Source organism: Neolamprologus multifasciatus, chromosome 19 (genome assembly GCF_963576455.1).
Source record: "Neolamprologus multifasciatus chromosome 19, fNeoMul1.2, whole genome shotgun sequence".
Taxonomy (NCBI): domain Eukaryota; kingdom Metazoa; phylum Chordata; class Actinopteri; order Cichliformes; family Cichlidae; genus Neolamprologus; species Neolamprologus multifasciatus.
Genome location: NC_140457.1, coordinates 7,014,837 through 7,038,876, shown reverse-complemented (window position 1 = coordinate 7,038,876; position 24,040 = coordinate 7,014,837). Strand labels below are relative to the sequence as shown.

At 38.4% G+C, this 24,040-nt stretch overlaps 4 protein-coding genes across 7 annotated transcripts; 2 read left to right on the top strand and 2 right to left on the bottom strand.

Moving 5' to 3' along the window:
• Positions 1-95: 95 nt before the first annotated feature.
• On the top strand, positions 96-5,489 carry LOC146495864 (uncharacterized). The gene is made up of 9 exons (XM_085143512.1): positions 96-210; positions 1,889-1,939; positions 2,167-2,285; positions 2,382-2,774; positions 2,853-3,072; positions 3,200-3,411; positions 3,525-3,672; positions 3,751-3,860; positions 4,195-5,489. Exons 2-9 carry the CDS (start codon positions 1,900-1,902, stop codon positions 4,504-4,506), a joined length of 1,554 nt encoding a protein of 517 aa, XP_084999638.1. The 5' UTR covers positions 96-210; positions 1,889-1,899; the 3' UTR covers positions 4,507-5,489.
• Positions 5,490-9,331: 3,842 nt separating this feature from the next.
• On the bottom strand, positions 9,332-15,070 carry pcare1 (photoreceptor cilium actin regulator 1). The gene is made up of 2 exons (XM_085143511.1): positions 11,361-15,070; positions 9,332-10,391 (listed from the first exon to the last, which is right to left on the bottom strand). Exons 1-2 carry the CDS (start codon positions 14,684-14,686, stop codon positions 10,268-10,270), a joined length of 3,450 nt encoding a protein of 1,149 aa, XP_084999637.1. The 5' UTR covers positions 14,687-15,070; the 3' UTR covers positions 9,332-10,267.
• Positions 15,071-15,780: 710 nt separating this feature from the next.
• Positions 15,781-18,588, top strand: spdya (speedy/RINGO cell cycle regulator family member A). Of its 2 annotated transcripts, none has more exons than XM_085143517.1 (7): positions 15,781-15,896; positions 16,523-16,802; positions 16,877-16,935; positions 17,021-17,106; positions 17,247-17,418; positions 17,641-17,851; positions 18,450-18,588. In XM_085143517.1, exons 2-7 carry the CDS (start codon positions 16,589-16,591, stop codon positions 18,506-18,508), a joined length of 801 nt encoding a protein of 266 aa, XP_084999643.1. In that variant the 5' UTR covers positions 15,781-15,896; positions 16,523-16,588; the 3' UTR covers positions 18,509-18,588. The 2 variants fall into 2 exon arrangements, with proteins under 2 accessions (XP_084999643.1, XP_084999644.1); XM_085143518.1 differs by having other exon boundaries at positions 15,783-15,913; positions 16,541-16,802.
• A 188-nt stretch (positions 18,589-18,776) lies between these two features.
• On the bottom strand, positions 18,777-22,773 carry trmt61b (tRNA methyltransferase 61B). Of its 3 annotated transcripts, none has more exons than XM_085143513.1 (8): positions 22,664-22,773; positions 21,729-22,581; positions 21,531-21,633; positions 20,446-20,636; positions 20,228-20,319; positions 19,462-19,664; positions 19,297-19,386; positions 19,083-19,204 (listed from the first exon to the last, which is right to left on the bottom strand). In XM_085143513.1, exons 2-8 carry the CDS (start codon positions 22,479-22,481, stop codon positions 19,170-19,172), a joined length of 1,467 nt encoding a protein of 488 aa, XP_084999639.1. In that variant the 5' UTR covers positions 22,482-22,581; positions 22,664-22,773; the 3' UTR covers positions 19,083-19,169. The 3 variants fall into 3 exon arrangements, with proteins under 3 accessions (XP_084999641.1, XP_084999639.1, XP_084999640.1); XM_085143514.1 differs by having other exon boundaries at positions 21,729-22,552; positions 22,664-22,769; XM_085143515.1 differs by having other exon boundaries at positions 18,777-19,204; positions 19,297-19,383; positions 21,729-22,757.
• Between the last annotated feature and the right edge of the window lie 1,267 nt (positions 22,774-24,040).

Genomic DNA, 24,040 nt, shown 5'->3' with positions numbered 1-24,040 from the left:
ATGAAGAAGAAATTTACCTATCATACTGGCTGTGTTTTATGAACATACAAACCACTAAATTGTATATCGAAGCAAAAATTGAGACGTCCACCCCCTTCATGTTCCATGTTAGTTGTTACCTAACTCCGTTTGAATTTGGAGTCACGGGAATCTACTGCAACCGAGCGTTGAAAGAAAAACTGTAAGAGAAAACTTCGTCAAGAAAGAGAGGTAAGCAATTTTAATTTTTCAAATGTAAGTAGTGTGTAGTCTAATCACTGTTTTATAATCAAGCGGACAGAATAATAAATTTAATTTGAGCGCGGGAAGGAGTAATGTAGCATGCTAACGGATGCTAGCATTAGCTTAGCAGCCCTCGCAGGAGTAATGTAGCATGCTAACGGATGCTAGCATTAGCTTAGCAGCCCTCGCAGGAGTAATGTAGCATGCTAACGGATGCTAGCATTAGCTTAGCAGCCCTCGCATGTGGTTCAGAGAACATTTAGTGAAGTATCTACTGTAATGTTGCGAGAATTCCTAGCTATGCTATTTATAAGAGGCAATGTTAGCCGTTTGTATTAACTTAGTGGTAAGGTAGGCACACTGAGTATTTCTTTCAATTAGCAAGAGAGCTAATTAGCCACATTCAGGGTTTTCCAATTGTCTTTGACTGATTTACTAGCTGCTTGAATTCCCTCACAAGGTGTGGGTTTAAATTAATATTTTGATATTAATTGGATTTATTAAAGTGTGCTCAAAACAGTTTTATTCAGGAATCAGGCTGGTTGGTAAAAAAAAAAGTAGCGCTGTGTATCGATTCAAAATTGAAACAGAAGATGGCAGCACTGCATATACAAGGATGCCAGCTGCCGTTAAACCCCGAAGAAGAAGAAGAAGCTGTGTCCCAGAATTCATAGCGCGGCCTAGCTCAGTTTCCAAAAATGGCGGCAGCTAGTTAGTTTTAATATTTCTCTTATTATTCTTTCTAGGTCACAAAATAAACGTTTAACACATTTTTAGGTGAGAATGTAGCCGTGTAAACTTCAAATATCTGGACAGTTTATCAAGACACCACATATTTTCAAAAGCGCTCCGACATTTTCGGAGACGTCTGTTAGCCACTAGCTCGATAGCTAGCCACGGTTTAACGCTCACTAGAGCCCGTGAGAACACCGGACTCCAGGCAAACCATTTTCAAACCCACAGCCGTCTTTCACTACTCAGGTTAAACATGATATATAAGTCACTTAAATAACTTAAAAATGTTATTGGTTGTCTTTTTCAGTATTTTATTTGTTCCTGAGTAAATTGGTTTGGCTGAGATTAAAGTTATAGTTTTTACAAAGCTGAATAAACGTCAAGCAAACAACTGATTACCAGAAGTGTGAGATGCTCGAGAATATACTCTGGTGTCCTGTTATATTTTAGATAGCAATGAGCAATCTGCAAATTTCTTTAAAATGTAATAAACTATCATCTTGTCTTTATTTTTAGTTAGCACATACCTTAAACACTTAAAGCTGTAAGCTAATGATCGTTATATAAGAGCAGATGCTGCTGGTGCAATAAGCTGTACGTTTTACGTCCAATGGATGTATGATCTGATTAGTCAACTAATCGCAAAAATAATCGTTTGTGGCAGCCCTAGTCAGCATAATCTTATTGATGAAATTCAATGACACAAATCTGGGTGAGTAAAAGTTCACCGGGCAATATTGTATAACCCTTTCAGACCTCAGCCTGGCTGTCTGGCCATTTCTTTTCTATTATAGCTTTAAAAAGGGTAAAAATGTTGAACAATCAAAACGATTCTTTGACGTGCATCAATTTGATTCTCATGGGACTCAATTAAGATTCAACTTTTCAAATTTTTTTAACATAACACTAATTGTAAACATTTGTCTTGCAGGTGACTGAGCAATGGAGAAGCTGGATGATGTAACAGTATCTGTCCTTAAAGGTTATATTTGATAATATATTTGTGTGTGTGTGTGTGTGTGTGTGTGTATATATATATATATATATATGTGTATGTATATATATATATATATATATATGTGTATATATATGTGTATATATATATGTATGTATGTATATATATATATATATATATATATATATAAATAACAGTTTTGTTTGTGCAGTTATGTGCTTGCACAGTTTAACTGGTGTTTGTCTTTTTGTTAGCTGCAAGCATTGACGAGCGCATGCTTTTAACATTGACCCGTGATGATCTGAGGGACCTTTTTTCTGGGCCTGAGCACTTTCTCAGAAGAAAACATGTTTGGTCAATAATTCATCCTGAGGTATTATGTAAAAAAATAATTAGGTCAACTAATCTCCAGAAAGTATGCTTTTATTTTAGCAGTACTTGACATTTTTATTTTCTCACCCTAAACCAGGAAGACCATCCTTTACCACAGAAACCTGAAACAACTTCTTCACCCAGGGTAGTTGCAACTTGCCCTCCAACTGCTGATGCTAATGTAAGCCAGCTGAAAATCTTGCAGCTCCCCAGTCCTCCAGAATATGTTGTGTACACCGACAGTGAGTTGGAGCAATGCCGAAAGAGTTACCTGGAGTTGGCCCGCTCCGGCAGGGAACAGGAATGCGTCATGTCAAAAGAACTGAGATGCAGATTGGTGAGAAATACAATCACAAGTATGGTGTCCCTTTTGAGAGCAAGCCAAGGCCAAATGGAGCGATACCCTTCTAAGACCGAAATCACTGCAATGGCTAAAAAAGTTGTGGAATATTATCCTATGCTGCAGGATAATGATGCAAGCGTAAAACACGTAAGTTCTTGTATTTGTTTCATACATAAATCATTTTGTTTTGTTCAGGGGGCATGATATATGTGTATTTTTCACCAGGAGAGCATTAATGCCAAGTTACAAAAAAGGCTGCAAAATATGAAAACCCCAGTAAAAAGGCAAGGACCAACACCGGAGAGGGGACGGCCCAAGAGAAGGCTCACTGACCTCTTCCCAAGGGATGAAGAAGCTGATGATGAAGATGCTGATCGCAGTTCTTCCAGTGGTTCATCTACTCTGTTATCACCTGTCAGAAATTCTGACAATGCCTCCACTTCATGTGAGTACATACATGTAATTTTGTAAAATGATTATCAACACACAGCCAGCAGTAGCTAATGTTTTGTGGAAGTCTACTTCAGTAACAATGAAAAACCAAAATGCTCTTGTACTTGTCTCTATCTTAGCTGACAAGGATAGTCGGCAAATACAAGCAAGACATTACAAAACATTACAAGAAATGTGCAAGAAGGCAAAACCAAACCAAGAAGATGTGTCCCAGTTATTAGACCTCGAGTTTGAAGCCAGAAGATCCTTCATTGACTCAGACACCATGAAAGAGGAGAACAGAGCTCACCTCATCTTGGACGCATATCCATGCTTTAAAGAATTGCATCATGTAAGTTTTTGGAAGAGTTAATCAACAATCACTTTAATTTCATATATATTTGGTGTGGTAGTAAAGTTATTTTGATTTTATTTGTTTACTTATTTTTTTTAAACCTATTGTAGGCGTTGGGTGAGCTTCGCAGAATTTTGGATCCCCACAACAACAAGTTCATCAGTCAAATAAAACTGAGATGGGAAGAATTCTGCTCCAGGGTAGAGTTCTACGGTGTGTCAAAGAAGGCAATGAATCCACCAATGACCATGGACAAAAGTAAGTTTTACAATTTGAATACAAAGTTCTCATCCTTTAAAATGTATGTTTATGAAGGTTTGTTTTTGCTTTGTCCAGCTGAAGCCCACCTTGCACTGATGAAGGCTCTTCCAACGCTCTTTCCCACACCTGCCCATCCACCAAAAAAGATGGGGAATGCTTCTGAAGCATTTCTACATGTCCTGAAGGTAAGTTTTGTAAAATTTGCTTATAAAGATCTACAGAAAATTTGGCAAACGAAATATTTCGGTCAAACATGACTCAAATTCTTTTTCGGTTTCAGCCGAAAGACTTAAATCTATAATTTATTGTTTTCATTAATTTATAACGTATTTAATGTACACGAGTGTGGTCACATAAGGAGTCGCTTGACACTGATAAACCATAAGTCAAAACTACTATAAAATGTGTGTAACCAACAAAGAACAAGATAATGACGCCTCCGACGTTATGACCAAATCCCAGCAAAAAAACATACAATTAACATAAGATGTTAATTGTCATGTCTTTTGTGTCTTGCAGCCTACAGAAGATCCAGATGCTGTCCTCCAGAAACGAAGCTTGTCATGTCCAGTAGTGATGTTCGATGGCTGCAAGTGTGTCATTGCTGTTGGTAATTTACCAGTTACAACATTTGACAAAGAAAAACTTGGTGAGGCTATGATATATGTGATGGCATACTTTTATGCACTCCATCTGACTTACCCCAAATGCGTGGCAACCCTGCTGTCTGTCATTCAGACAGAAGTTCTCCAGGATGCCATTCATGAGCGTGACACTACATCATCTTACAGAAAAGCCCTGGCAGAATGGCATGCATTTATTGGAAAGTAGTGTGTAAATTTCAGATAAATTATGAGAAGGCACTTAAAGGAAAAGGTCTGTTTTGTTCTTTGTTTTTTCAATCTGGGTCTTATTTCTAAAATGGAAAATGTTCATTTACTCACCCAGACAAGTTTTGTGGTATTTGGTGTCATTCGGAAGAAATTTGAATCTTTGTGGTCTTCCTATGTCACTCGTCAATTTTAATGGCGATGGCGAAACCTCTAAGGCTGTTGAAATGTTGAAACCACTTAAACAAACTCATAATGTTGGACCTGTACTGTTCAATTGTATCTTTATTATCTGCAGGTTATTGTTAAAGTGGACAAATAAAGATGGACACTTTTGCTCTCTTTCAGTTTTGTTTTGTCCTTAATCAGCAATATAATCTTAAAGTAGTGTTTAACTAAATTTAAAAACACGAGATATCTTTAAAATGATTTAATGTACTTGTTTTTAGATTATTTGCCCTGATTTGTTTGTTAGAATAAGTGTTTTATGCCTATTTTCAGATTTAATTTCTTCAACATTTTACTTAGAACAAGTGGTTAAAGCTTATTTTAGGTTTCAAGCCATGATTGGTTGCCTGGAATAAGTGTAAAAGACTTATTTTTAGCTTTATTATCTTTATTTGTGACCTAGAATAAGTGGTTAAAGCTTATTTTAAGGCTCAATGTTCTGATTTATTGCCTGGAATAAGTGTAAAAGACTTATTTTTAGCTTTATTATCTTTATTTGTGACCTAGAATAAGTGGTTAAAGCTTATTTTAAGTTCCAATGTTCTGATTTGTTGCCTGGAATAAGTGTAAAAGACTTATTTTTAGCTTTATTTAAATCTAGATATTGTTCTTATTTCAAGAAATCTTATTAAGAAAAAAACACTTACCCCACTGGCAGATAATTTCACTTGTTTTAAGCAAATCTTCACCAAAAATAAGTGTATTTTTCTAGTATTAAGGAGGTGGATTTTTGCAGTGCAGTTTCATGATTTACATTTATACTGTTCAAAAGCTATAATTTAACAGGGTTTCTTCATCTCTTGACTTTGAGATACTATTTAGGGATTGTTAAAATATATCATATCAACTGATATAACACCATCCCGAGAGTCTGGAACCAGCTAATCAGGTATAGCCTGAAGCTTATCCCAGTTATTATAGGGTGATAGACAGACAACCATTCACATGGGCATTTTGGAATCGCCAATTAACATATCCCCACTGAGTGCACTGTGGACTGTGGGAGGAAGCTAGCGTACGTGAAGTCAACCTGGGCAGGCACTGGAAGAACATGTAAATTCCACATAGAAAGGCTCCGGACAAGTAGTGCAGTCAGACTCAGGACCTTGCTGTGAGCTAAAAGTGCTAACCACTGCACCACTGTGTTGCCATTTGAATCTACATTCATTTTTATGCCCAGCAGAAGGCAATGACTCTGCAAAAAGAAGCTGCTGGATGACAAAATGACCTAAAGACCTCAACAGAAACGTCTGGTTATATTTTTAGTCACTATTTTTAAATCTTATTGAATGCAAAATGGTGTTTATTATGTCAATTCTGATTTCTTTTAGAATCTAAAGAAGGATTCTTCTGACCGAAAAGTAACTACTGACTGAGCGTTCAGTGTTTCTCAGCCAGATTCACCCAAGACAGCAAAAACATTCAACACAAGGTTTTCAGAGTGGATCTACAAACAACTGAATGGTATTTTAGATTTTTTTTTATATACAGAGTATGTTCACAGAGTTCCTGATAGTAGTTTTAAAGAAAGTGGGTGTTTTGGTTGCATGAGGAGATTTATTTATTTTGCATGTTGATTTCAAAAGCTGTCTTTAAAGAAAGAAAAATCAGAGTGGGAATATTATTAATAATTCACACAGACATTAGGACAGTTAGACTCCCACCACTTGTTTTATATCATCCTCCTTCAGCATTATTTTTTGGCAATAAGCAATAAAGCAAGGCCACATGAGGTCGTTTTATGACAATGCTTCACTGTAAAAGCCACATAAAATGTAAAAGCCAGAGAATACACAATAGTATACATCAAATCAACAGCCGTATTAAACAATTTTATTATATTTTATAAATCTTACATAATAGAGTAACACAGCATGAATCTAAAAGCACTGTGTCTCACTTTCTGAGGGATTACTGAAAGATTCATTGGAGTAGGACAATGAAGACTAAGAGGATATAAACAACACCATTATGAATGAATCAACTATTCTTATGTCAGTGTTTGCTTATCAACATGAAGATTGTTTTATTTAGTCTATATCCTTTTGTATAATCTGCGAGTTTGTATTCAAGTCCCTTCAGAGAGGAGGGAATGACTTGGATGTAGCACATTTATCACAGTCCTCTGTGTTCTCTGTATATTTTCTCTACTGGGAATTTATGCTTCACAGACTGTATAAGTCATTCATTGTATTGTCTAACACATTAGAGCATTCACTGATAACTCATAATCTAAGCAAAACAAACAAAGGGGAGATTATGCTTCCATCTGTGTCTTTGAATCATAACCAGTTTCCACTTGATTGCACAGGAAGTGCAGCCTGATGGGAGACAGATTGTGAGGCGAGATGCTCCTCTGGTGGAGAACAGATGTTACTGCAGGCATGACTTCATGTAGTCTGTCCTTGATAGCAAGTGAGAGGACAGAGAGCTACTAATCCACCAATCAGATTACTGCAGCTCGTTAAAGAGAACATTTCCTTTAGTAAAGTGTAAAGAAAATGATTATTACACAGACATATGCAGTGGCCCTTTGTACTGTTTAAACATAACTTTAATTTGGATATTTTACATCAGTTATTTTCTATATCTACTAAAAAAAATAACAAAAACAGTATTGTAGATTTTGTGTTACTGCCCAAAATGTTATAAAACGATAAAAAAAAATGTACATCCTATAACAATGTTTGAGAATAATTGATCTTAGTAATATAGCAATATATTATAATACAGTAATTCAATTGTATAGATATTCTATTTTATACTGTGCTGTAAAATCAAACGTCTTTAATGTATATTCCCCACTCACCCTGTAACCATTTGTTTACGCTTTTTGCCAATTTTCAAACAAACAAGTCATTAGGTTAACCTTGAAGACCTTCATGGATGTAAGATGAATATTAATGGATTGTTAACATGACCCCACGTTACACCCCTTCAAAGTCTTATCAGAAAATTGTAAAAACTTTAAAATGTTTCATGAAAATGTTAAATGTTTCATGTTTAAAATGTTTCATGAAAAAAAGCATACATGGAATTGCACTCAACAGCCATTTCATTACTTAAGTCCTGATTAAACCCTTTTTTGGTCTCAGTTCTTTGTGGCATAAAATCACCAAGGGACCGGAGACATTCTGCAGAGATTTTAGAATAATACAGTTCCTGCTGATTTGCTGGCTGCACATCCATGAGTTTCCACCACATTCTAAGGTTGCTCTGTTATATTGAGATCTGGTGAGGCCATTTGAGTACAGTGAGCTCATTATCATGTTGAAGAAAACAGCTTGAGATGATCTGAGCTTTGTGACATGCTGCAATATCCTGCTATAAACACCCATCACTGTGGTAATGATGATCGGATGTGCATTGTCAACAACAATACTTGGGAAAGCTATGGTGTTTAAACAATGCTCAGTTGGTACTTAGGATATAATATCATATCATATAATATCATGTAATATCATATAATAAAGAAAACATCTCAACCTCAATTTTCTGTTCTAAACTGTCAGTCACTCTGCTGCTGTGGCTCATCTGCTTCAAGGTTCGATGTATTGTGCATTCAGAGATGCTCTTCCATATACTTTGATTGCAGTGAGTGGTTATTTGAACTACAACCTCCTCTACTTTAATTTACAAGGCATTTCTCCCGCTCGCTGAACTCAAAGCAAAGTCAGTTTTCTTGGGTATATACTGACATATATACATATACATTACATACATATACAGTATGTAACTTTTATTGCATCTCTACTTACATTTTAGCAATTTTATGCTGTGCTGTACAAGTCAAGCCTGTTTACTGTGTATAGCATTGCAAAGCAACACTGAAGATAACAAAGCCTAAATAAGAAAACATATTTAAAAAAGATAGATTTCTGAAAGAAGTCACAGTTTCACTTGAGGTTGGTTTTAAGAAAATCGTGACATTATTTTAACCAGATTCATGAGGTCATTACCTGGATTACTTTCCCTTGCTGCACTTTGCTCATGTTTGTTTCAGTCCAGTTAGATTGTGGAGGCTGGATGAAGCACACAAATACGACAAGGACAATATTTTCTTAAAACATCATTAAAAGACCATTTCTACAGGATGCTTAGATGCTAAATGTAAATGAAATGACAGTGTTGCAATGAAAGAAAAAAAAACCTTCTGACTCATGGATAGCAATTAGATTAAAAAGAAATAACTGTAAAAATAAATGTCTTTACATTTTTTTTCTTGTGGTTCCCATCTGTGCTTTTTCCCTCAACATTAAAATAGGCTGTTTGTTTCCTGATGAGATATGATTACAAAAGTATACAAAAAGTATTATTTCCCTATTCTCTTTTCTTTTATCCTTACATCAAAGCTTTACTTAATTATCAGTTAAGAAAACAGAAGACTTTTTTCAGTAAAGGTATAGGTTCCATTTCTAGCCAGAATTATGGAAAAAGAGAAAAACTTGTAGGGGAAAATAGGACATTTTTAATAGCTAATTTGGCATTTTTTGTTTTCTAAAGCGTAAACATACATGGAAGAAAAACTAAATATACATTGTAGTTACAATGTAACTACAATGTATATTTAGTATATAGTTACTGGGGAAGAAATATGTATCATTCGATTTATCTTTTTCTCATTATTTTGAGAACTTGATTTAAAATTCTTTAATAATAAAAATATGAAACTGGAATCTTGAAATCTCCTGATAATTAGACAGTAATTCATAACTATAAGAAAAGATTTGTAACTTATGTATCTTTTCTGAATACAGTGAGGATTAATATAATAGATGCCGAGAGTGTAAGATGCTGTAACGTTAGGTCCAACCATTTCTCTTATTCTTAGTTGTATTCCCATTAAGTTCACCAGGTTGCAACTTCTACTTTTCCATTAATTACAGGACATTAATTTCAAATTACACATATACATAATTTGCCACCTAAAGATAAAATGCTGGTATCACCACTGTGAGCATAATAGCATAATGATGCTAGCAAGAAATACAGTATCCTAAGTCATTTTCAGGGATCATTAAACACCTGAATGCAGCATTATGACAGTTGTTATTGATAGTACATGCAAAGTTGGGATGGAATTATTTTTATTACAAAACAATAAAAAATAAAAGACAGAATACTAATACTACAGTTTAAAAAAACATGAACATACTTTTTACTTATGAATTCTGATGCCGAAATGAACTTAAGGTAAATTTGTGAATACTTTGTGATTAAATACCAAAAACGTAGTCATTAGTGGGAAGACAATCTATAAAAAAAGAGGAAGACTAAATTGTGATGTAAACATGAAGCTCAGGAGCATGTTTGGTTTTTTTTCAGATACAGTGCAGACATGAAAAACACCAATGAAAGAATCACAACTAATAAAGCCTGAAATACATATAATTATAAACACTGTGGAGGTGTGTTACAGCAGAAGAGTGGATAGAATTAGCTCTTCCTCTCTTCCAAGTGGAATAAACAGCATCGACTTAAATCCTCAGTAAGGCCTGCTAATCCATAATCCTCCTGGCTCTGCATTGGCCCCTTTAGTCCTTGTGCAAGGCACGTCCAACAACACACAGGTCTGGGTGTGATGCAGAGCGTGTTGTCGTTCTGAGGTCTGATTGGCTACCCCATGAGTCATCATCTCTGGTTGGTTCATAGTTTAGCCTAAAAAAAAGAACAAAAAATGTTGTCATTAGCAATTAGGTAACTGGGCCAAGTGAGTCCGAGTCACTTGGTGCAATACTGACTCGTGAAGTACGAGAGATTAATTGTTTTATATAAATCTAACGTAATACAGTAATAACAGCAGGGGAAAGTCAGTGGGAGGTTGGAGAGTAGCATTAAGTACAGAGAGTTATTTGTTGCATAATGTATCGTGAGAATGAGCTTCTGTTTGAGAGACGCTTACAATGTAAGCATTTTTTATATTTAATATAATTACTCTTTAAGTGATAATGTGGCCTAAGAGTGGCATCACTTCATATCAGAAAATCTTTATGAACTGAAAAATAAGTCTACCAAAAAAGACAAAAACTCTGTTTGTCATTATATATATTGCTGCTTAATTTTCTTTGTAGCAGTTTCTATCTGAATCACCAAAATCTGCAAAGCTTGTGAATTTTTGGTCATGTCTAATTTTTCCTGACGGTTACAGAATTAGACAGACTAACCATCATTTAACTTGAATAAAAAGCTGTCCCTTTACATGCATTAGGTAAAAGCCAGGATTTAGAAAAGTGCATGTCCTCCAAAAACATTCAAAATAGGGAACATTGTTTCAAGGTGTGGGAAAGGAGGACAAAGAAAAGAAATCCTGTGCAGTTCCCTTTAAAAAAGGAAATCGTGTCACCCTGCTGTTATTATATTGTGATATTCAAAAATCTTTTAATTGCTTCCCAAGTGGACCCCATGTCACTTAATTGTTATGTATGTTATTAATACTGGGTTTTTTTTCCAAAACCATAACCAAGTAGGTGTTTTTAAAATAAAATAGGGCAGCTCCTACCAAAGAGGAGCATTTGTCCAGAATTGCTCTCAGAACGTTATATAAATTTAAGGTAAAAAACAAACAAACAAACAAAACAAAGTCATGAATAATCATTTAAGATAAGTACAAATGTGGTAAAATCTCACCCCTGTGAATATATCGCTGGTTCACTCCCACAAGTCTCAGCCACTGAGATGCGTTGTGATTGTTGTGGCAGACTTAGACTCTGCCTCCGGTCTGAATGGCTACGTCTGATAAAGGGTCGTGGCCCATGGACAGATGCAGGAGTCCTCCCACGTGTCTCAAAAGTATGTAAGAGGAATGAAACTTTGGTTGAGGTCCATGCTTGCGGGGGCTTGCTTACTGAACAAGGCTGGGCTTCAAACATGGACGGAGAAACGGGACAGAAGACTGAACGTGCATTACTAATTGTCCTGGCACTTGATGAGTCTTCACTGCTATTTTCCCTTGACCATCTTTGTACTTTTGGCGAAGCTGGGGGAGATGGTGCTTTGAAAGGGTATGAAGCGACTGAGTTTGAGCTCGAAATGTTCTGCTTTGAAACGGGTGGGCTGGGGAGTCTCCTCTGAAGAGCAGGTGGTGTAGGAAGTGTTCTATTAAGAGAGGGGCTAGATGAAGAGGGTGGAGTAGGCTGATTTTTGAAATTGTGGGGACTGGGAAGTCTTCGATGTAAGCTGCTTGGAGTAGAAGGTGTGGAAGGCAACATTCGCCCTCTAGACACAGGTGGGGTGGCAGGTGTTTGGCTAGTCTCTACCGAAGCAGGCACAGAAGATGCTGTGGTGTTGGATCCAGGCACTGAAATGTTACCACCATCTTGTATGTCTCTCAATTCTGTTTGAGTGGCACACGGTCCTACATAACTTGTTGACAATTTCTCTGACTGAGAGTCTGAAGAGGGTTTTAGTTGTATGTTCTTTCTGAGTTGCTGATATAAGGAATCCTTTTTGATTTCCGAATCTGGTTGATTGACCTTAGACAGAGGAAATGTCTCTTGTTGTTCCACTCTAACAGGGGAAATGTGTTTGGAGGTTTGTGGCAAGCCTCCTTTGCTTGGCAGTACCGTCACTGACTGAACTGAGGCCTTCAATCGTTGTGATATTACACCCCTTTTCAACAAAGGTGATCTTCCTACTTTTGTTGCACCATCTGCTGCTACACTAGTTGATGTACTCTGAGCGCTTTCAAAGGAATTGTCCAATAATACTTCCATTGCTGGTGGAGGAAGATTATCCAGGTCTAAATCTGTTTTCTCACATGTTGTAGATTCAGACCTACAGCTAGTTATCCCAGCAGTCAGCACGGCTTCTACATTTCCTAAACCGGGTAACACTGGAACACCACATTTTCGCACACCTTTGAGAGGCCCCAGGACTTTAGGACCTTCTAGTTCCTCTATTCCTTGACTGAATGTATCAATCAGTTTTTTGACTGAATTCCTACCTCTGTGAAGGCCAGAAGATGTTTGGGGTGATAAAGGGGGGCTAGGAGGTGGGGTGGCTTTTATAAGACCCTTGGGTATATTCTTGTCTTTTTGTTTATCATCATCAACTTCACTGGTTGCCTCCTGTTTTTTACTATTGGACTTTGTAGGACTTGCCTTGTCTTTAGGTGGTTGGGGGTTGTTTTTCTTTTCTAATGAAGGCTGTCTCTGATTTATTGCTGGAGATTGTGCTGGTGAGTTTCCTTGGTTTCGTTTTAAAGGATCAGTCCTTGTTTTTCTTTCTTCTTTGCTTTTATTTATGCTCTGCAATCTCCGGTTTAAATCTTTCTGGGTCCTTTCTAGTTCAAGAAGAGTAGGATCTTCCCCTTTGCTCCGAAGGGATTCTGCTGACCGGGAACGCTGACCCCTGTTCACTGGGGTCTTTTTCACTTTTCGTACAGCTGCTGCTGTTTGAGGCCTCCTTGGAGATTGTACCTCATCATCTGTCCAATCCTGTGTGCTAGTTTTTGTCCTGGCTGATGCCTTTGTTTTAGAACTAGGATTTTGTGACGATACAAACTGTATCCTACCACTTATTGCATTTTTCATTTTCATAGTCATTTCTACATTTTGAGGATTTTCTATCCTCTTTGGGGATAAACGTCGAGGTTCTTGTAGCTTACAGTCTACAAGAGAACAATTAAATTGCTTTTGAGCTGCTTCTTGGATATCTCCTATATCTCTGTCCACCTCATCATAATCATTGACATCCTCTTCCCCATACTCTGTGGAGACAGATCCTAGCAATGAGTCTCTTTGGTCATTAGCCATTATGGTACATGTCGAACCTAGTGAGTTGAGTGAGGTAAGGGACACACTAGGACTTATTTGACCCCGAAGCATTCTCCTTGACACTCTTCGCATAGGACTGACAGGAGTAGCTCTATTTGTCCCGGTAGACTCACAACTCTCTCGTCTTTGGCGTCTCTCAGATCCAGCAAGGGATTCATTCTCAGCCCCAATTCCACTGTCCTCACTAAAGAGAGCTGAATCCTCTGGCCCAGGCTTGTGCAGAGAGGCCATTTCAATGCGGGATAAGAGTTGCATTAACCTACTCTCTGTTGCACGTTTGACTTTAAGTTTCTCCTCTAAAAGCTCTGAAATGGAGGCAAAATACTCCGCTGCCTCTTCTAAAGCACAATCCCCAATTCTTCCAACAGTCTGGCTCACATTTCTCATTCTCTGTGTGGTGTACTGAAGCAGCTGCTGCAACAAATCCGGTGGAGGTTCGATATTAGGAGAGCCAGACTTCAGAGGGGTAGAGGATGAGAGATTTTTCATTTGGCTTGGCCAAGCAAGATGTTCGCCATTTTCTTTTAAAAAAATTTCTCCCTCTTCCACCATGTCTTCTAGTCCCTGAATTATTTCCTCGTAACGTAGAGCCATGAAGGCAACCATAGGCTGAACAGAAACCTGAGTTTCAGCTGCTTGTTCCAAGAGTCCAAGCAAAACATCATATTTGTTTATGCTAGGATTCAAAAAGGCATACGCAGCTTGGTGAGCTTTTACCAAGGGTTCTGGAAAGTCCACTTTGTGCTCTTCAGATAGTTTGTCTTTGTCCTTCTTTTTAAGAACTTTTGCACCTTTGGCATTTTTCTTTGGTTTCCTGTTAAGCCTTTTGTCTGCCACATCCTGTTTGTCATTGTGTTTCTCTTTCCTCTGTGATACTGTGCTTTTTTCTGTTGCTTGATTCCCCAGCTTATCTATGTTAACTGCTTCCATATTCACTTGCTCAGTATCAAGCCTCTTTTTCTGCGGTGTCATGTGTGACTCTTTCTGAAGTACCTGGGTTTGTCCACCTGTCTTCTTTTCCTTTGTATCTCCATTTGTAGCTCCAGATGAAACATGATTTTCCCCATCTTCAAACTGTGGATCTCTGGGGTTGTCTTGAGGTGCAGGGGGTAACATTCTCCCCTTCCTCATAGCACCCAGAGTGCCAAAATTGTTACCTTTAGATGGTGAGCAACCCATTTCTGCTGTACAGGGTGTTTTTTTTTCTCTCTTCTCCCTGGATAACACTAACACAGACAGTGCAGTAAATTGTGTAAAAAAAATAGCAAAGATTCTTAGCCACCAGCTGTCATTTTCAGATGGCTGATGTCGTTGACTCGTTGAGTAAGATCCCTTTCCGCAAGTAGACTGCCAAAACAAAACATGGATAAATCCATTTTACAAATTGCTTCCAACTGTCACAGACAGACAGAATAAATCCACAGTTTGGTGGCCATGTTTAATAAAATTTCCTTGGAGCATGTTCGAAAAAAACATCCCTCTGCACCTTATGAAGGACAAGCAGCTGAAAGGATTAGTGAGTCTTTCAGTGAACTCCTCAGCCTGCACATATGTCACGTTAAGTCATATAAAACTCACCTACTTCTAAGAACTTAAGCTCATTTGGGTAATGAAGGCTGGCTTCAGGTGGGTTTTTTATAGCCTGCAAAACAATACATCCTAATTTAGCCAATAGAAAAAAAGAAAGAAAAACAGCATTTTGTTTTCATCAGAATTCTATTTTATCTACATTTGACAACATTAAATGAAATATAGCTGCGTATTACACATCTTTTCTTCACCCCCTTTCTTAAATAATCAAATGAAGTGAGAACAAACCACCAAAACTAACTACTACACCAAATAAATAAAGTAGGAGTAAATAAAGTTCATGCTTTACTCCTTTGTGATTTTGCCTCCTATAAATTAACTTGCAAAAGTTTCCCTTATATAAGATCAGTTGTCCCCAACGTAAAATAATCGTTTGTTACAGCACCTTGAATGTAACTCAAACACAATAAACAACCACAATACACAGAAAAATAGCATAAATAAGTAGATTGGTAGCCTTTGTTGTCTAGTTCAACAAAATAAAATGAAATATAACAAAACAAATATCTCATTAAGAGAAAAAGTCATTAGAAACTGATATGTGACTTTTACACTCTAAGTGCTTGGTGTGTTTTTAATATAGTGTTCTTCATATTTACATTGTTTGGCTTGTTAATTATAACTCCATACAGAGATCGCCATAAGCAAAGAAAACGTGGCGCCAGTGCGTGCTCGTCCTCGCGCGCAGGTGCACCGCCTGGCACAGATCTCGAAGCGCGCTCCAGAAACTGCCAGAGCTGCCAACTACTATCTCGTCTGGTCAGCGTCCTGAAGCGACTGCTTTATACTCACTTTCATCCTATAAAAGTGTTGCTGGTTAGTATGAGAGTTAAGCTTCTCATAAGAACAATACTTATTTAATCTTTTAGCGTCTCTTTGTGCCGCTAAAAACAGTCGTCACTTAAATTGGGTGATTTTTTTTCTTGTTTTTTTTATAGTCAGTTTTCTAGCTAGCTGATAGCTCGTGTTGCTGAAGAGCTGCGGGCTTTCTCTTTCTTTTACTGCCTGTTGTTAATGACGTACAGATAACCTGCCTAACTTTAAACACTTTAAACTTATTCGGAAAAATTCATTATTAAATAATGTCCCCATTTTGCTACGCGGTAATCCAAATCATTTAGGGAAATTAAGCATACGTGTCATTCTAGTTTTGCTTTAGCCACGCTCATGAAAGTTCGTATTGATAGAGACACCATAGCGGACCCCTCCCCAAGGCCTAAGTTAAAGTAATTTTTGAGATAATTAATTTTTACATTGCCTCTCGAAAAATGTCTGAAAAGAGAGAAACATTTAGCTCTTTAAATGTGTCTTGAGGGCAAATGATGGTAAGAAGCTCGAATTTGGCACAATTTAGTGGACCCCTTTGACACCCCCCCCCCTCCAAAAAAAGTGACAGTCTATAGTGATGATGCTCACTGCTTATACTTTTTCTCTCATTTGCAGTGATAACATACCAGAGGACTCCTTTCTGCAGATGATTCAAGCTGAAGCATGATGAAAACTCCTCCCTCTGTTACCCTTCGGGTCAAACGCAAAAATGTTCGCCCAATCAGAAGAAACCTCAGCCTCAGCAGACACAGTGGTCAAAACACCCAGGGTGGGGTGTGGAGTATCCAGTCAAACCAGGGCGACCTGTATTTTACCAAAGTGCCTCAGTCAACTGTTGTCCAGCGGCAGGAAATGGCAGCATATTTCCGTCTTTTTGGTAGATAAATATTCTAACAAGAAAATGTGAAATTTGGTTTAAATTCTCATATATTAACATCTCTTTGTCTACAGAGGATGACCTGATAAAAGACTTTCTAAGGGTGGATGGTTGCTATAAATTGACAGACAAGGTAAAGTTATTACTTTGATGAAAGCTACAAAACTTTGTTATGCTTTATATTAAAGTGACACCATCTTTTCCCTCTATTTCATCAGTACCTCCTAGCCATGGCCTTTGTGTACTTCAAAAGGGCCTGCTTCACTATAACCGAATACACCAGAAAGAATTTTTTCATTGCACTGTAAGTTCAGAGAAAAGCCTGAAAATCCTGCTTCTGTATTATATTCTGTCATGAAAAGGAAACTTTGTTTGCTTCTGCAATATGTGATATTTCTTGGCAAACCTACAGCCCTGAACTCGGCTCTCGCTCTCCTCCTGTAGGTATCTTGCCAACACCATGGAGGAGGATGAGGAGGAGAGCAAGTATGAAATTTTTCCGTGGGCACTGGGCAAGAACTGGAAAAAACAGTTTCCCCGCTTCCTTGAGCAGCGAGACAAGCTGTGGGCTCGCATAGAGTACAGAGCTGCTGTCAGCAGGCGCTGCTGTGAAGAGGTACACACAAGTATAATTGCCTGAGGAGACTGATAAATGGTGCTTCACTGGGAATTTTTAAGGGTCTTGTTTTTGCTGCGCGGTGCCATTTTTATTGCTTGGGTTTAATGCCAGACATTCCATCCCTAGTGTCTGTGGGTGTGTTTTGCAGTGACATGATTTATTTATTTTGTTATTTTTTCTGTTTGAGCTGTATTTATTTCTTCGACCTCTGTCTTCCAGGTGATGGCCATTGTGTCCTCTCATTTCGTGTGGCAGCGGCAGCGTTCCGATCACCATGGCGGTGCCCAGCGGCAGTATAATGATGGCGACCGTGTCCGTTTTCCCCGTGGGCCCTATGCCTCACCTGTGTCCTGCTCCCTCTGTAAGCGTGACGCCAGAATAGGCCACACCTCCTCCCTCCAGAGGCTCAGCTGTGCAAATCCCAAAGGAGGTACCAAGTACATATAACTAATGCTGGTGTCTCTGTTTACTGTGTGGTTTATAGTGTAAAGAGCTGGTCAGTATAGGATGCCCAGTTAAGTTTAAAACCTACGTTCAGGGAGCCCTGCAATTCAAACTGCAGAAATAATTTCCTCTTCAACAAAAACACATAATGTTAGTATGTTTTGCACTTGAACCTATTGTCCCACTAAGTGGACTAGTGAGAGCATTCACTCACTCATCCAAATAACTGAATTCAGATGTTCCAATCACTTCTATTGCTACAGGTGTATAAAATCAATAGCCCCAGGCATGCAGACTGCTTCTATAAACATTTGTGAAAGAATGGGTCACTCTCAGGAGCTCGGTGAAGTAGTACTGTGATAGGATGCCACCTGTGCAACAAGTCCAGCTGTGAAGTTTCCTCGCTACTAAATATTATATAGTCAACTTTTAGTGGTTTTATAACAAAGTGGGAATGACAGCAACTCAGCCACGATATAAGGAACACAGGACACTTATTTACAGTGCTCGTATGTATACAGATAAAGCTCTGCAGTTAAGATTTAAACTCATACCTAACTACATGTTTCCATCTTTTTTCTTAGGGAATGATTCTTCCTGCAAGTCCACATTGGACACCTTCATGGACTGGATTAATGAGTAGAGCATCAGCGACTTCCTGTTTAAATCAACCAAGCAGTTAATGCTTCCTTTACTGGATTTAATAGCACTTGACTCTGAAGTTCAAGTCTGAATCCCCAGTTTGTCAGTCGCCTCTAAAGTTAACAAGGTACTCACAACATATTTTAAGTACAAGTGACAACGTTGAGCTTATGTAATTTAAAACAAGCAAGTTGGCCGTTTGTGGGCACAAAACCCCGAAAGATTGTTAGTGTGAAACCTAGATTTGCTTAAAATGTTGTTGGTATTTATTTATTTATTTAACTTATTTGTGGACTCTGTCACGTACTATTTTTCACAGATGTAAATGAGTTAAGCATTGGATGCTGTCAGGTACCAGAAGGGTCTGGCTGGGTTTGTTTGTAGTTTGTATTGGTGTTGTGTTGCCAGTGTGCTGTTTAATGATCCAAGACTTTTGAATTTTCATAGTCTTCATTGCAATCTGCTTCAGTACACTAAACTGTTCTGTTGCTCTTTACTCACACACAGATTCTGTATATTCACTTTGCACCAGAGCCATTTTCACTAAGAAGGCACATTTTGCATTAAAGGACAAATCAGTTTTGACTTTTTATTATCTTCTTTAAGACCGTTTATTTGATGTGTAACAATCTGTGTTCAGGGTTCCCCCACAGGTAGAAATGTTACTGCACACACTTCCTCAGTTTCACCAGGAAAGCTGAAAAAAGGCAAAAATTACACATTTAATATTTTTAATTATATCATCATACAGTAACTGATACTGGGACTAGATGCGTGGTAACGTCTGACCTGTGTGGCTCATTTGTTCAGGGTGAGGTCGAGCAATGTAAGGGATACTCCCAAAAGGTGGGTCGGGGTCTTCCTCTGTGGTCAGGTCTTCTGAAATGACAATCAAACTTGAGTGGAAATACTCAAGGGGACTCTGTGAGACTCTGCCGTGTTACTTTTAATCACCTTTGTCACTCTCCTCCGATGCCTCGCCGTCCTGACTTAGGTTTTCATCCAGGATTTGGGCTTTCTTGTTGCAGTATCGTCCATCCTTCTGAAGGGCTGGAGCCACCACCCATTCGCGGAGTGGAAGCTCTATGACGCGTTCACACAGTAAAGGGAGTTTTGAACATCGAACTCCTTCCAGCAGGTCGGTGACTTGAGTTATGCTGTGGTATACAGACACAGTTAACAGCAGAAAAGATCAATTATTTTTTTTAATTTCTGAAAGGTTCTTTTTTCCTCATGGCACAGAAACTGTAGTGTGTTTGGTCTCCAATAAATTAGCTAATGTGTGCTGGAAATACTAGCAGGTTAGCTTTGGTACCTTCAGACAGATCAAGGCGGGCTGTTTTCTCCTGTGTGTCTATTCTTTGTGCCAAGCTAACATTCTCCTGGTTCTGACTTGATATGAAACATACCAATATAACAATAGTGGTATTGTCTTCATCTAATTTCAGCCAAGAGAAAAGTGTTTCGCTTCAGAAAGCAAATAGCTGTTTCCAATGGGCCCTTCTTGTGCTAAGGCCAGTTTCACAGCTAAACTATAAAAATCTGGATCTACAACAAATTTTTCTTCTTTTGCAAGTTTTCCACTTCTCTTGAAAATTTAACCAAGCAGTTGTCGGGTAATATTGCATAGTGACAAAAACAAATGTGTAAATCTACTGGGGTGAGAGGAATAAACTACATTTAGTTTATAAGTAGAAAATGACACGGTCGAGCTTCATACTTAGCGAGGTAGACAGCACACACGGCTCCAGGGTGGAGATGTGGAATCACAGTGGGTAAAACCAGGTGAGGGTTGATCAGATCAAGAGCAACCTGCAGTAGAAATTATCCACTTGATAATCAGATCTACGTCTAACCAATGATGTGTTCGGGTGGTGTTGTACTGATAGAAGGACAAAAAAATGTTACAAATGAGGAACATTTCAACCCGACACTGACCGCATGAAATCCCCGACCAGCAAGGAGCGAAGAGGCTGTGCAGAGGTCAGCCTTGTGAAACTGGACGTTATCGGGCCACTCCTCCCCTCGTCGCAGACTCCATGATGTCCTCCAGCGGTTGTAGTTAAGCACAGCTCTCCTGTGATGATCCTCCCTGACTTCTACGCTCAGCACGCTGCCCTTAGAGCCGACTGGGAAAAACAAAAACATAATCAGGCTCCACAGCAAGCAGTTACACTTTGTCTAAATGACTTTTTCCCCTGAGGAAATGTGACATCCACCACTTTCCTTCACATCACAGATTTGACTTTTATTGGTTTTCATGAAGATTAATGAGGACAGTCAGCACTTGAGAAGTTGAGTCGTTCCCTGGACAGCAGTTCAAATGGAAATTTGATCCACGCTGTTACCCTTTATCTTCGCCTTATTATAAAATCAGTTCACATTAAACTGTTCATTTAATATGTGCTTTGTGTTCATTTAATGTGTCAGTCTGCTGTAAATCTTCTATTAATTTTTACCTCATGGAAGCACAAGGCCTGTACTCACATCCCATTGTGTTTACTTCTATTTTCTACTTTATATCCTCTTGTGATTAGTGTAATGAATGGGCTTATTTTGCTTAAATGTGAGATGTAGCTAAATTATTTAACCATTTGAAGATTTAGTCTGTTTATGTGGGGGGATAAAAGAATTCTAATAATAACTGTAGCTTATGTTGTTGATTTATTTTAAGTAAAATTTAAGTTTTGAATTTATAAAAACAGACACTTTTGGGAGATAATTAATTCACATTCCGGTTTGCTTTCATTTCCAAATCCCACCCTTCCCACGCTTTTATTAGTTCTCACCTTCTCTTATCGGAACCAGACCCTTGCTGAGTTCTTTGCTCACTCCAACTTCCTTTCTCGTTCAAAAAATTTTTCCCAATCATATTTGAGGGTGTAGTGAAATTGAGTGAAATTCTTTCATTTTATCACCCGTCTGCATATCCAGATATGTCAAATGGAAGAGAAAACCAATCTGCTATCAACTTCTGTGTGTAGCTAAACTGGGAGATCGTGCTTCCATATATGACTTCAAACCTGCTTTTGACAGGAATAGAGACATGGCCCCCGATCCAGATCCTGACTCCAGGACACAGTCTCCCTCTGTGACGTCCATCATCATTAACATAGAAGCTGCATCCTGGGGAAAGAAAAACACTCAATAGATTATCTGTCAGAAAACTCTGAAGCTGAAAGGCAACTGTGTGCATATATCATTCATTTACTGCTCTCTACCTTAGGGTAGGCAATTGCAGGTCCCCTCTTCATACACAGCACATAATCCTCCAAACTAGCTCGCTTTAGAAAGATGGGGACCCCCCTGTGAGTCTTCAGAAACAGCCCTGCTGGCTGCTCTGCAATGTCATTGTGCAGTATGACCCCCCAGTTGCTCTCCAGACGGGCCCCTGTCTGCAGCTGGAACATCTTTCTGAATTCCACGCGCTTCTTTCTGCGATACTCAGCAACAAGCAGCTCTCCACAGGTAAGCAACCTTTCCCCGGGCAGAGCCGCCAACACCTGCTTTTCCCGGTGATGAACCGAGCCGGTGTCCAACTCCTCTGCTCCAACAGGTGGACTGTGAGCCTCGTGTTCAGACTTTTTAACGATATCCTCATCCCCAACTTCTACCTGCGTGCGATTTGGGACTGATCCTTGGATCTCTGCCCCCTTATCTGACTCCTGCTCTCTCAGCTGCATCACCTCAGGGCTCAATGCGTCCTGGGGCAGCAGCCCACTGATCCTCTCCAGCGGGGACAGAGGTCTCCTCTTCCTGGATGTCACCTTGGTACTCAGGCGTGAATAGTCGTTGCTGCCCTCCTTATTATCGTTACGCTTCACAGCAGCACCTGAAAAAGTTCTTGTGTCTCTGACACTTTCACTGAGATTCACAAGTAAATCCCTGTGCCGGCTGTGTCTCTGACTGGATGCACAAATTGTCAGCGTTCTGTGCGTAAACACAAGTCTGTGGAGCGCGACTTTCAAAGCCATTGCGACATTCAAAAAAGACACAGAGTGGAAGCTGTGGTGTCGATCCCATCCAGTAAAGAAAGCAGAAAAACCTAGAATGACACAAACACCGCGTGTAGACCTGCGGATTAAAAGGCAGAGCGAAGAAACATTAAAGGCTGCTTAAATGGATCTTCCGCTGTAAAAGCTTTCAATCAGTTTACCCCCGTTTCTCGATAACCCGGCTGTTTACAGACTCAAGGAGGACACCATGCTGGACACTGACATGTGTACAACGTCACAATTAGGCGACTGCTGTAATGATTAAAATCTACCGGCAGAGGGCGATGTTGTAACTCATATGCCTCATTCAACTATGATTTAAAAATGTAAAATAAAATGTAATTTTGTATCATCACGCCTAATTTAATATTCCAAACTTTTGCCACCATGAATAGACTTTTTATTACGGTGTGACTTTGAACTCTTTAGATTATCTTTCAAACCGTTTCCATCGACAGTTTTCGCTCTACTTTACAAGCATAATTAATTTCACACTAAATTTCACAATAAAAATGTTTTCAACAACAGGAGATTTATTTAATGAATAGAAAAGTTGGACTTAGGTTAACAATTTTGTTTTATTTGGAAAAAAAAAATTCACAAATGTAGGTTTGTCAGTGAAGTGTGTAGTACGGAAATTTGTTTCTGCCACGAGGGGATGCAATCCATAACTTGATATTTGGAGTTGGGTATCTCAAAATTTCAAGTTTATAAGTCACACGGATGCGTGATCAGCACTACTTGAAAAGTTATTTAAAGCTGTTTAGTCTAAAATGAAGCAGCCCACAAATTATTCTCTTAAAAACTATTTAAAATTGATTTTTAGTTTAGCTCTGACCCCTTTTACTGGTTTATTGCTTTGTACAAGTTGAGTCTATTTTGGGTTTTTATCTTTGAATTTACTTATTATATATCAACCTGTGTTATTGGTCGGTGCGAAATAATCTGCCATTTGTTGTTAATTTTTGAATACACACTTTATATTTTGGCTTGATGTTCAGCACAATAAAAGGAGGAAAAATTGGCAAACAATGAAACTTAAAATAATTATTTAATGGAAATAGAATGCTTGATTTTAGTATTTTAGTGCTCATAAGAAAAAATTAAAAGACTTAAGTTAGTAATTTAATGTTTTAAGTAATAACCTAAAACATTAACATCATTGGACAGCCTGTTCTACAGCTGAGAATATAAAACTGAGTGCTTGAGAGCTGTCAGTTGTAGAATTTGCAAATTTTTAAGGTGAAAATAACTTCAAACAGTAACACGTCTAAAAGGAAAATTTCTGTCTTCTTGACATTTAATTTCATATGACATTAATATTTTGAAAATTTGTGTTGAGTTTGTGTTATTTACAGCAAAAAAAGCTGTATCATTATTATTATTTATGAACTTTCTTACATATATATACCTGAATATGGACCTGTACACTGGATGAGTTCATTTGTTGGTGATGCATTCAAGAGCCTTGGGAGAAATTTACAGTTTGAGGATATGAGGATCCTATAGGATGATGCAGAGATAAGTACCCTACAAAT